Source organism: Buteo buteo, chromosome 2 (genome assembly GCF_964188355.1).
Source record: "Buteo buteo chromosome 2, bButBut1.hap1.1, whole genome shotgun sequence".
Lineage (NCBI taxonomy): Eukaryota > Metazoa > Chordata > Aves > Accipitriformes > Accipitridae > Buteo > Buteo buteo.
In genome coordinates this window covers 69,741,373-69,754,336 of record NC_134172.1, presented here as the reverse complement: position 1 = coordinate 69,754,336, position 12,964 = coordinate 69,741,373, and the positions used below count along the sequence as shown (strand labels likewise).

Here is a 12,964-nt window from a genome sequence, read left to right as displayed (position 1 = left end):
CTGGTTTTCTCTCTGTTCCTTAGCACTCCCAGTTATAACTATGCTCCAAACCCAGACAAGCACTGGATAATGAGGTATACAGGTCCCATGAAACCTATACACATGGAGTTCACTAACATGCTACAGAGAAAGCGCCTTCAAACACTCATGTCTGTGGATGACTCTATGGAAATGGTAAGATTAGTAGTCACTTTTGGGGGGCTAAACAGGTGCTTTTTTCTTGAGCTCCAAGCTGTGCTGTATGTGAAGATAAGCAGAAAGGAAGGAGGAGGAGGACTGCATCGATTTTTTAATAGTGTGTAATCCTTTCACCTCTGAGGATTTTGTCTCTCCATTCAATGTGTAAGGATCTTCATCTTCTAAAGATGGGTGGTGGAAGTAAGCTGATTTGTTGCCACAGAGCCACTACTGATTAAGGGGAAGAGGGAGGGATCACCTCAAAAAATGTACATCATAAATTCTAAAAATGTATCATCTGATAGTGAAGAGGCACCCTACAACCTGTTGGAAATAACTACCAAACTGTGGGCCTATTTTGATCCTGTAACGCTGAGTTTCTGAGAGAACAACAGCAGCAGCAGGTGTTGCTACAGGAGTCCTAACTGGAATAATCCCACGGTAAACCAGGCCCAGGATGTTAAATGTTATAAGTAAATAAATATATAGGTGGTTTTGTTTTTTTTTAAATTAAGTCTACATTATGTAACAGTGAAATCTCTTAGTGCAAGCTGGGTGTCTTGAACAGAAACATCTGAATTAGCTAAAAGCTAGTCTGAAAAAGAATGCGTTTCCAGTTGTAAGAAGGCAGATTTAAAGGTGTCGCAATTTACTGCTTATCTCTTGGCATTCTTATTCAAAAAAGGTAGAACATAAAATAAGAGGAGTCGGGTAAGGCAAAGATGAGATTATCTGGATGGCATTGCATCAACTTGTTAGTAATGTCTTATAATTACTGATTCAGGCAAGTCTGATCTCTACTTCATATTAATGAACCTGTTTAGATGAATCAGATAGCAGCATTAGGGGAGATCAGCTATTTTACTACACTATTTTGATTTTCTATTTAGTAAAATGGTTTCACTTTGGGTGATTTACTGCAGGCAAAATCAGTTGGGTTGTTTTTTAGTTGTAATCGCCAAGTTAGCCTGATCTTTTCTACTGAATTATATGCATCTAATAGTCTTTCAAAATAAATTAAAAAATCCCAAACCAACGAACCAACCAAAACAACCCCAAAAAGAACAGAACCCCCCCACACACACACCAACAAACGAAAACAGCAACAACAGAGTTTGTTTTCTTCTGTGCTGATGTGTTCTGGATCTGTGTGAGGCACCACTTCGGTGGTGCCCCACCACCTCTGTACCTTTGCAAGTGAAAATGTCACATAAAAATTGATCTTTGGTGCTCAAGTTGTTCCATTTCACACGAAGATTCTCGTGTAAATCTATAGAAGCAACCACAAACAGAGTTAAAGCTCCTTTTAATTCTCCATAGTGAGAGAGTATGACTGAGTGATATTCATCTGGAAGAGATTTTGCAAATATTCTGCATAATGGGGACTCATTTGTCTGAAGGCAAGATCGTTGAGTGTTGCTTAAATAAGTGTGAGATTCAAAATGCTGTCATTTTATTCAAATTGTTTGCTGCAGGAAAAAGTTAAAGGTGGAGAGAAAATTTCAAAGGTGCTTATCAACTTGAAACTTTTATCTCTGTTACTTTATTTAGTACTGTCTTGACAGCTCTCATGCAAAATACTGAACCCAAACGCTTTTGAAAATGTGGCTTGTTAATGTGTTTACCTTAAAACAGAAAACAGAAGTTTGCCTTGTAATAGCCACAATATTCAGTTAGTGAAATTATGGTGTGATTATGGATTGTTAAGGATGGTTCATTGTGACAACTCAGTGCCATCCTGAGCTGTTATTTATTTGTATATTACATATAGGCAGAAAATTATATCCAGTATTCTACATGCACTACTATTCAGTGGAATGAATTATATTTTTTTTTTGCTTTTTTTCAGATTTACAATACGTTGGTTGAAACAGGTGAACTGGACAATACGTATATAATATACACAGCAGACCATGGTTATCATATTGGGCAGTTTGGGCTGGTGAAAGGAAAGTCCATGCCATACGAGTTTGATATCAGAGTTCCTTTCTATGTCCGAGGTCCAAATGTGGAAGCTGGGTCCTTGTAAGTTCTTGGCTATTGTGTGTGTATGTCTATGTAGCAACCAGAAAAATCCTTTATGTTCACATTTCTAGTTGTATTGTCCTGGCATCCAAATGGAGGCACAAAGTTCTGCCCATCCTGACTGACTTCCTGCTCATCTTTGGCAGAAAAATATGTCTACTCAGAAAGCAGAACTGATAGCATGGGCTGGTATAATATAGTCAAGGTTTTATGTCGTTGCCTTTTTTGCTTGCGTAGGTGTGCAGCATAAGCCACTACACTTTTGTGGATGAAGTTGAAGAAGCCATTTTGAAATATGTCCTATCTAGGAAATGCTTATTTGCCTCCTTTTGAGGGGTGCAAATAATACACATAACTATGACATTTTCAAGGTAAAAAAAATATTGTATAATGTTCACTGCCACAGTAGATAATGATTGCTGAACATTAAAGTGGAGTCACTTGTTTCAGTTTATGAAGACAAATGTATGTATGGTTCATATATAATCATCCACAAAACATTCTTTTTGTGTTCATCCTTTCAGATTACATGGTTAGGGCTGTTTGTCGGATGCATACAAGCATGCAGAATATGACTGTTAATTAAAATGGTAGCTTTGATCAGCTAAGAAATTATGTAAATACACTTTCTAAGCAATTATTTCAATAGCAAATATTTGCATGTAAGTAATGATTTTGGACAGAGTGCCATAATTTGCTGCCTTTTATTTGTATCAGTGTGCATGTTTTATCATAATTAACACACACAAAGTCTTCCACACACAAGTCGTTTCTTTACCGCAGAGGAACAGGTCTAGTGTGTAATACAGTAGCAAATAGTTATAAGAAAATCTCATTCCATTTGCTGGTTAAATTCACTGATTCATATTATCAGTAGGCACAAAAATGTTAAATTCTGTAGATATTGCGCTTTGTGTCTAATTTACTTACAGCAGTTATGCGTGTGAAATAAACAATATTACTTCTCTAAAGAGCAGGGAGGGATTCCTCAGGTGGAATTAAACGTATTACCTCAGCACTGAAAGAAGTTTGTCTGCAGCAGCACAGAATTTCAAGTGAGCTGGATTAGCCTTCTAAGAGCATGCTCTCTTTCCCTTCAACTGCAGTTTTTGGTCTTACTGGAGAGGCAATGCTAATATGGCTCAAGTGGACTGAGCTAGTTTTTCTGCAACATGCAATGCTAGAGACCAGCCACCTCATGTCTCCTCTGGTTCAAGGATCTTTACACCCAGACATATGTAAAAGCTGTGAAACCTTCCCACTGAATGTTATTTTTCAGTGGCTTCTGAAGATGAAAAAATATTTCTGTTAGAATCAGAGGAGTCAGCCTGCCAGACAGAACAGAACCCATCATAGTATAACAAATAGGAAGAACAAGATAAAATAACCTGGAAGGGTAATATATCAGATAATAAATTGATCCTCCCTTTCAGCCTGATTTTCTTTAAATGTTAGAACTTCAATCATCAATGTTTTGTGTGAACCTTATGTTTTTCCTGCAGAGTAATTGTCATGACTCCCTTTTGATACCAATGAAGATTTAATAGCAGTCACTGTAGCAAGTCATTACTAAGCTCTCATTTCTATTACCAAATATGCTACACCACAATTATTAGTAATTAAAATCAAATTAGGTACATCAATTTAATTCATCATCCATGCTCTTGTCAGTGCCTGTTTGCTCGCTCACTCAAAAATGTAGTAATTTTTAAATGGTGCCTCATTAATTAGTGTGAATTTAGCAGCTTTCTTCTGTCCTGTATTTTGAGCTAGAATTCTGCACTGACATGTATAGCAGCCCATCTGGTCCCATCCTTCCTTTGTGCCTGCAAATCATAGCACAGTGGTTCTTTATGTTCAGTGTTGTAGAAGACTATCTGTATAGCAGTATGCTCACTTTCCTTTTTTTTTTTTTCCCCCACTTTTAAGAAATTGAGTGCCTTCTTTCATATTTTTCTTTTTTAAAGAAATAAGGAAAAGAAATAGTACACAGATGATAAACAGTATGCATATATGTAATATTGTGAGTAATTATGCAACAGTGTCGCAGACATATTTAAATTAGGTTTGTAAGGTTCAACATAAACTGAAAACACTTCTGCAAAAACAGACCCATAGTAAAACCAAGTTGCACAATTAGAAATTTGGGCATTTGTTTAGCTATTGAATGCTGAGCTCTGTGCAACTAGATGCTCTGATCCATGAAGTCACTCATATTTAGTTGTGGCAGTTCAAGGGATCTGGGGCTAGGAGCTGTCTGTACTACTTGGGAGTTGATGCCAATATTTTAACCAAATTTGAAGTCAGTTTTTGTTCAAATATTGTCCCTGTTAACTGTGGTGGCTGAGGAGCATATGCCATACTCAACTAAGTAACAGGGCATGTTTGTTTCTAAGTGTTTTCAGAGTGGATAATTGTGCACTTGGGAAGATTGATATTATTTCAATTAAAGCTGTTCTTTTATTTTCTCTCTTTTTTTTTTTCTTTTTTTTGTTCCATAACTGCTTCCTCTCTGCTTTTTCTTTCCTGATCCCTATCCTTTTTTTGTCTCACACTCTACCTTAACAGCAGCTTTTAGTTATTTACTGTAGTGTCTAGCAATATATTTCTCTTCACATTCTCTTCAGAACATGCTTGCTTTGTTATGAGCTGAGGTACTTATTTCTATACCATATTTTGAAACAGATAAAGCATGTGCTACCTGCCAAATCTACTTTTTAATAAAGTCATCAGCATGTTTGGCAGACACTTTGATTCTCTAAGACACCCAAGGAGTTTTTCCAATGCCTTCTCATGTTTTGAAGACTTTTGAACTCTCTTTTGCAATAATTAACTAACTTTGCCTTATGAACTACATTGCTTTCTCAAAAATGCTCTCTGCTAAAGTTTTAAATCTTCATATTAGTCCCTCTTGAGGTTATGCAACTTGCCTACATTTTACATTTTCATTCCCTTCATGGAAAGGAATTGGATTGTGTCCTCTTTTCTTCTTTGCAGATGTCACAAAATAAGACATTTCAGATCCTTGGTCTCTGTGGAAGAGCTGGAGTTGCTTGGTATCATTGCATAGACTTTAAACCAGGTTCTCATATATGTTTTTTCAGGAATCCTCACATTGTGTTGAATATTGATCTTGCACCTACAATTCTAGATATTGCTGGATTGGATATTCCTTCTGATATGGATGGTAAATCCATTCTAAAGCTTCTGGATTCTGAGAGACCAGTAAATAGGTAAGAAATGGAAGTGTGCATGGAAACATGCATGTGTTTGTACAGGAGACTGAGCAAGTATTCAGCAACATGCAGCACATTTAAAGGAAAATATAATAAAACTACCATCTACATGAGTACATCATTTACCGGAAAATCTAAAGACCTATTTGTCAATATGTGACTAACCTAAGTTATTTATTTTCATTTTGTCAGGTTCGTCTACTAGCCGTATGGCATCTATGGCATCTGGATATACTAAATGTAATCTGTGTAGCAGTGAGAGGGCTACACATGGAGGTCTTTAGCTATATGAGTTATAGATTTTAAATGTCTCTGTGGCCTCATTTGTAGCAAAGCATTTCATATTGAATAAACTGTAGAATAATTGAGTTGAAAGGGTTGGTTGTGTATCAGACTATAATATAAAGACAGGCTAGCACTCAGAATTGCACAGTTATTATTTGAGACCTTCCATCAATACTTTCATTGGAAAAAGACTGAGGAAGAGAATTAGTCTGGATGCTTGCTAGAGGAAATCAGCAGAAAGAGGGAGGGAGGAGATCAGCTTTACAAAGCAGTTGGGTGGAAGGAGAGGGGGAAAGGAGCAGCTGCTTTAGAATAAGATACTTCGTGGGTAGTGTGCGGGTTAAGAGCCCAAACTGGAGTCAGGAAATCATGATTTAATTTGCGATCCTTTGTGATCAAGGACAAGTCAGTTAATCCCCTGTGCCTTAAACGTGCTCATGTTGAAATAGTTGTACTGTGTGAATCTGTTGTGGGTTTTGTCCCTGTGGGAACAAATCTGTCCTGTTTGTTCATGATTTGCACTGGAGAGGTGTATGTGCCTTCTTCATAAAGCTGGATGTTCCCCTGTGCAGTTATATGTAAAGTTTCTCATCTGAATTGGGGGTGGGAAAGAAAACTGGGGCATGACTTGATTACTGGTTTTGTGGGAATTGCTTCTTCCTCTCCTCATTTCCTCTTAGGTTCCATTTAAAGAAAAAGATGAAGGTGTGGAGAGACTCATTCCTAGTGGAAAGAGGGTAAGGAAAGTGTTAATCACAAAACCCAGTCTTTTTAAATAGAAGGATACTGAACAGCTAAAGCCAAAGCAGCACTTTGCCACAGACCTAAAGCGGTTTAGCTGTGCCAGCAGAGACGCGGCTGCAGTATGCCTAATGGCAGTGATTGTGTGATAGGAGGGAATATATGGCCTTTGCCCACAGCCTGCATAAATGTGCTGTTGGGGTGGGGGAAGGAGAGTTTTACTCGGATTGAGAGATGGAAAGGCATCCCGTTTTTCTTTCAGCTGCTGCCCCCTGACCCTCCTGCTTGTATCATGGGAGTATGAACAACCTTTCCTCTCTGCGTGTTCATCTGCTGGCCATTCTCTCTATGCCTCTTGACTTAATACGTACACGGGGCATGAAGAGTTTGCAAAGTGCAGCCCTGTAGCGTGAGGAGGATATGTTCTCTTTATACCAACTGTTGTTACTGCCTGCCAATCAGACACGAAACACACTGTCTTGGTTTTGCATGTTTTTGTACGCTCCCTGAGGGCATGATATGAATAACTTGTGTGTTATCAGAGATGATGATAAGTGCTAGTTTCTGCTGGACTATTAAGTTTTGGCCACCAGTGATGCTATGGACTTGGCAGATAACCTACTCCTCTGAGCCTTTTCAGAAAACTGTACATATATTTGGAATGAATATTAATGCAAAAATAAACCTTTTTTTTTTTCTGCAGTAAACTACTGCATAAGAGGGAGAGTGAGAAGGTGGATGCCCAAGAAGAAAACTTTCTACCCAAATACCAGCGTGTGAAAGACCTCTGTCAGCGAGCTGAGTATCAGACAGCTTGTGAACAGCTTGGCCAGGTAGGGCATTGTACCCCCAACTGAAAGTAAGCAGTTGTAGTTGGGCTAAGCCTAACACCTTAACTGTGAGAATGTCCTTCACCTTGTCATCAATGCCAGCTTATACATCAAATGACTCATTCTGTGGCCTTTGCTCAAAACCATATTACAGCATTTATGAGATTGACTGTCCATCAGGAAACTGCTGATTCGAGTGCCTCTGTATTGATTCCTGACTACTGTTAAGAGAACTGCCTAGGCTGTTTTAACATTTTATTCCCCAAATAGAATGTGTTTTGGGATTCATTAGTGACGAGAAGCTACAATGAACCTAACAGATTGGCCTCCTCCAAATACATACGGCTCACTTCGCTTTGAATTCTTAATTTAACTCATTTTGTTGTTATTGGAATTACATATAATGGAAACTAACATTCTGTGAACTCAATATATCCTTCCTCTTAACAAAAATATACTGTAAAAACACACATGCAATTATGACTGCAGGCAGTCTGTGTGTATATGAGCACAAAGCTCATTGATTGTGTGTCATTTCTCTTGTTGTTACATAACTGTTCTGGGCAGATATGAAAATATGTTCACTTTAAATCCAAGTTATGTAGAAGAAATTCAGGAAGAAGAATTTAGAGTAGTACCAGTACATGGTCTCAGTGCAGGAGAAGGTTTTGCAAATTTACCAAAGCAGTGCAAAGGCGCAGCAAAGCTAGCTCCAGCAGCTCCACTCTTGGAGAGATTTCTCCACTCTTGGGGGAATTCTCATCCTCTGGAAACATGGCAAAATTGACTCTGTGCCGTTGCTTTCTCATCCAGTGTCCTGGTTTCAGCTGGGATAGAATTAACTGTCTTCCTAGTAGCTGGTACAGTGCTATGTTTTGAGTTCAGTATGTGAAGAATGCTGATAACACTGATGTTTTCAGTTGTTGCTCAGTAGTGTTTAGACTATAGTCAAGGATTTTTCAGCTTCTCATGCCCAGCCAGGACACCTGACCCAAACTGGCCAACAGTGTATTCCATACCATGGGACGTCCCATCTAGTTTAGGAACTAGGAAGGGGGGGGCAGGGATTTTGGCCGCTCGGGGACGGGCTGGGTGTCGGTCGGCGGGTGGTGAGCAATTGCCCTGCGCATCATTTGTACATTTCAATCCTTTTATTACTACTGCTGTCATTTTGTTAGTGTTATCATTATCATTATTAGTTTCTTCTTTTCTGTTCTATTAAACCGTTCTTATCTCAACCCAGGAGTTTTACTTCTTTTCCTGATTTTCTCCCCCATCCCACTGGGTGGGGGGGGAGTGAGTGAGCGACTGCGTGGTGCTTAGTTGCTGGCTGGGGTTAAACCACGACATCCAGGTACAGGTCAGAGTACCCCATTCCGAGGACTGTAACGCATTCTGCCCATGGATATGTGGGCAAAGGGGTGAAGGTAGATGGGACCACATGCTAATGTGTCTGTTATGAGGCTGGCATTACCTCATATCCTGGCAGCTCAGAGGGCTGTCAGAATGAGTCAGTCTGTGGAATATAACCATTCCTGCAGACATGATCTGAATGGCTTACCAAGGCTATAGTAATGGGCTACTTAGGCTATGTAGTTCATTTTCTACTGTCAGAGGCCAGACTCCCTGCTTCTGGCTGTACTGATCATGTAGTTCAGTGCACCTGTGAAATGAGTCCATTGTTCCTTAGGTGATTGGATCCAATTTGTATGTATAAGCATTTTCGAGATGCTCTTTTCCTGTAGCTTGTCAGATTTAGTATACAGAGAGATTATAATGTCCTGTTCTTCCTAAAAATACTGAACTTAAGTATTTTGTGTAGTAGTTCATTGTTGTCAGATGTCTTGAGCTGAAATTTTAGATGGGTGGGAGCAAGCCATTGTTTTTTGAATTTGCATCGTTCTTTGAGAAACTGGGGAAAAAGTCACTACTTCTGCTACATCATCATCCAGTAAGTAGTTTGGGGAAATACAGCTTTTCTTTTTCCATCAGTATTTTCCCTTTGAGAGATCTTTCAACTTCTTCCTTTTGTCTTTATCTTCCCAATTATTTTGAACATTATTGTAAGAACAGAGGGGAAGAGAGACTTTCCAAGTCCATGTTGTCACTGAAGCTGTCTCTTTGCATAAGGTAACTTAGCTACATTCAGGTTTTCTTACTGTAATTACTGTGTCTCAGTTATGGAAGGAAGGGGGAAGGCCCTGTATCATCTACACACATTCACAGGTTTATGTTTGCTTCCATGGATAATAAAATATCTTTGACATCTGTAAGAAGCGGGCATAGAATGTCAACTATGTACTCAGAATTGCCAATAAATTCCAAAGTGAAGGTGTGCTAATAAGAGATGTGTGTGCTGCATCCTCATTGTCAGGAGACAGAGAGAAGAAGAATTGTTTTGAGCAGTTCAGTCAGACGTAATTGGAAGTGATAGGATGAAATTGAGCAAAAAAGAAATTTAAGTTGGACATCAGGAAAAATTGCCTAACAATCAAGTCAATTAGAGTCTGGGAAGGGCTCTCAAGGGAATCTCAATCCATCTAACCCCTGCTCTAGAGAATATGTCCTAGTAGTCTGTCTAGACAGCAGGAATAGTGAGAGATGAATGCGCTTATTTGGGGATAAATTGTGTCTAAATATGGGTGCACCCAAAAGTCTTTTCAGAGTGAAGCAAGACTAACTTCTCAAATGACAAATGGGTGTTGTCTGTTTGCTGGTGCTGTTCACAGTTCTGCATAGTAAGTAGAATGAGCCCAAATGAATAATATACCACTGCCTTGGGCGGGTTTATGGTGTACAGATACAGTGGTTATTTAGCAAATTTCTCCTGAGCCTGCAGGACACTTTATTATTGTGCATTTAACAGTATCTGGAGTGTTCAGTGCAAAAGGTGAATTTTCACATCCTGATGCAAATGTGATGAGAAGTCTGGGTCAGAATTAGGTGAAAGCTTGCTAAAGTCATTGGGACTCTTTCTTTTTGACTTAAATGAGTTTTGGGGACCTGCTCTTCCATGCACAGAAAAGTATGAGCAGTGTCAGGGAATATGAAGTGTGAACAGGAGACAAGAAGCACAAATGGAGGACAAAGACTCAGAAGGGGAGTGAATGAGAAGAGACAAGGACAGAGCTTAGAGTAAAGGAGAGGTAAAGAAAGGTTTGAATGTGAGATGGAGATTTTGAAATTCTGCTTTGTGAGCATGCAAGTTTGTGAATACAGTTCTATCACCACAAAATGTTCTTCCTTTGCAAATCTCTGTCACCCTCCTTGACCTATAATCGTTTTGATAACAACGCACCAGGATCATGGAGATGAGGCTATTCATGCTGTTTAAAACCTTGTTTCAGAGTCCATTATGTGGGATTTTTTTGGCAACACTAATATATGTAAATTCTTCTGAGTGCAATGGGAATCTCTGTGTTGCCATGTTTTCTTTTTCGGTTAGTAGGGTTTGGTCTGTGTTAGTTATTTGCATCCAACAAAGGGTGACTGTAGGCTCAGATGAAAGAGCAGCTCAGCATTTATATTCAAGGATTTAAGAGATGAGCTCTTTCTTCCCACATGAAATAAAAAACATTTATCCTAGTACCTAATGGCTTCCACACAAATTTTTTCTCTTCATTGTAGTTCGGCCTTTCATTCTAAACTGGCTGGTAAGTGGAAGCTGACCCACTTTTATCTGGCGGCCTGCATTAATGTGCTTTTGTGGAAGCCAATTATGATATCAGCATTGCTCTGTAGAGTATTCCCAGCAACTCCACAGTATCATAACAACAGCTGCACAGAATCTCCCTCTAAGTCATTTGCCAACTTTGTGCACATTTGTTAAACGTGTAATACCTGCAGCACTACTGAATGCTATAGGGAATCTATGCTGTACATGTAAAAAAAGAAATTTAAAAAAAATACTACTTTTGTCTTTAGCAGGACATGGCATAGTACAATAATATTGTTAACTCATGAAGAAAAATAGTTGTCTGAATTCATGTTATTTCCTCTTCAAATACTTTTTATTTTCAAAGCTCTGTTTATGTGCAAGTCTGATACAAATAGAATTTGCCTTTAAATAGCATTAAAAATATAATCATATGTGACAGTTTTCTCAGGAGAACATTCAAAATGCAAAAATTTGCACTTTGTCTCCTTCAGATGTTCTGCAAATGAAAGATTTGATACACAGTCTTTCCTCTGATTGCTTTGTGCTGAACCAGGATCATGAAGGGATATTCTCTTTTGTAACAGGCATGAAGATACCATAAGTAAAAGCATGTCATTTACTCAATTGGTGCCCCCAATTCTCTGACATAGCATGGCATAGCAGTGATGAAAGCTGTTCTGCTCAATGTGTGCTTTCCTGCAGCAGTTCATATTCCTGCCACCATAATCATCATTAGCCATTGGTTAGTGCCAAGGGTGGAGCAGTAGAAAAAATTACTTACATTTTCTCCTTTTCCTGAGGGCGCTGTAGCTTGAACTTATGTTAGTCAGACCTGGGAAACTAAGTTAGGTTTTATAAGGAATTTTTTTAAAAACTTGGAAGAAAGTTTTTGATCTGTGTATCCTTGGTAGTTGTCCGGTTCTTTTGTACCTAGCAGAGATATCCCAAGGTTACTAAAGAATTTAGGTTCTGTTGATAAGTGAAGCATATCAAGCCAGCTAGAGTCCAGATAATTTTAATAGCTCTTTAGGCGGATCTTTGGAGTTCCTGAATTCCAGTGCCAGTTGCACATGCTTAGCAACTTTCAGGACCTGGTTCTTAATCTGTGACTGGAACAAGAAATGACTTGTTGATAACTTCATACATTAAAAATTTTATCAGCCTTCAAACTGATAAAATTAGGAAGCAACAAACCATGAAAATTAAAATCATGATGATTTATTAAGGGTCTTATTCAAGGATTGTATTCCTTATCAGGAATTATAATTAATAAAACTGTTTTCCTCCTTTAGCCAGAAATAGCCTATAATGATTTCCAGAGGCTACTTTACTTATGGGTTGTTTTGCTTGTTGTTGCTTCAGAAAACCAAGAAATTTGCATCTCTTGTTAACTGAGATTTTTAAACTCCTTGTCATTACAGTAGTTGCAAGTAGCTTGCCAAAATCAATACCAACATTTAATAAAAAAACCCAAATTTTTTTCAAATATCCTGATAGGAGTAGCCGTGTAGTTTAGTTCAAAAGACAACGAACTGGAGGTCGGGAGACTGGCTTCAGTCTCAGAACTGTTACGGACTTGATGTAGGACCTCAGACAAATCGATTCCCCTTTTGGTGCTACTGTTTTTTTCTTCCACCGCTAATGTAATTTCTGCTTAGGCTGCACTCACTCCTTAGCTTCTGCAGTACCTAACACAGCAGCTGGGACCATTTGATACCACAATCCAATTATTATATTAATAATAAATGACTTATATAATTGTAATCTTAAATTTAGTTGAATACCTGATTTTTCATCTGCATGCTAGTTGATTGTCCCACCTGCGTCATTTCAGCTGCAGTTTGTGGCACTAAAAAGCACTCCAAATTTTTCGTCAATAAATTGTTCATCCATCTCACAATTTTAAGGTTTGAGTGATATATAGTATGTGACAACTGAAATTGAGCTGAGACTCCAGAGGTCCAAATCTCCAAAAATCATGAGTCAGTATAATGAAATAATGTCCAGTTGGA

The 12,964-nt window shown here is 38.6% G+C and overlaps 1 protein-coding gene across 4 annotated transcripts in view; it reads left to right on the top strand.

Moving 5' to 3' along the window:
- The window catches only part of SULF2 (sulfatase 2), a 166,184-nt gene that overhangs the window by 128,474 nt on the left and 24,746 nt on the right, over positions 1-12,964 (top strand). For all 4 annotated transcript variants that reach the window (XM_075018877.1, XM_075018885.1, XM_075018892.1 and 1 more), the window contains 5 exons: positions 24-174; positions 2,027-2,202; positions 5,307-5,435; positions 6,404-6,460; positions 7,168-7,297. In XM_075018877.1, coding sequence (XP_074874978.1) covers positions 24-174; positions 2,027-2,202; positions 5,307-5,435; positions 6,404-6,460; positions 7,168-7,297 — 643 coding nt within the window. The remainder of the gene's footprint in view (positions 1-23; positions 175-2,026; positions 2,203-5,306; positions 5,436-6,403; positions 6,461-7,167; positions 7,298-12,964) is intronic.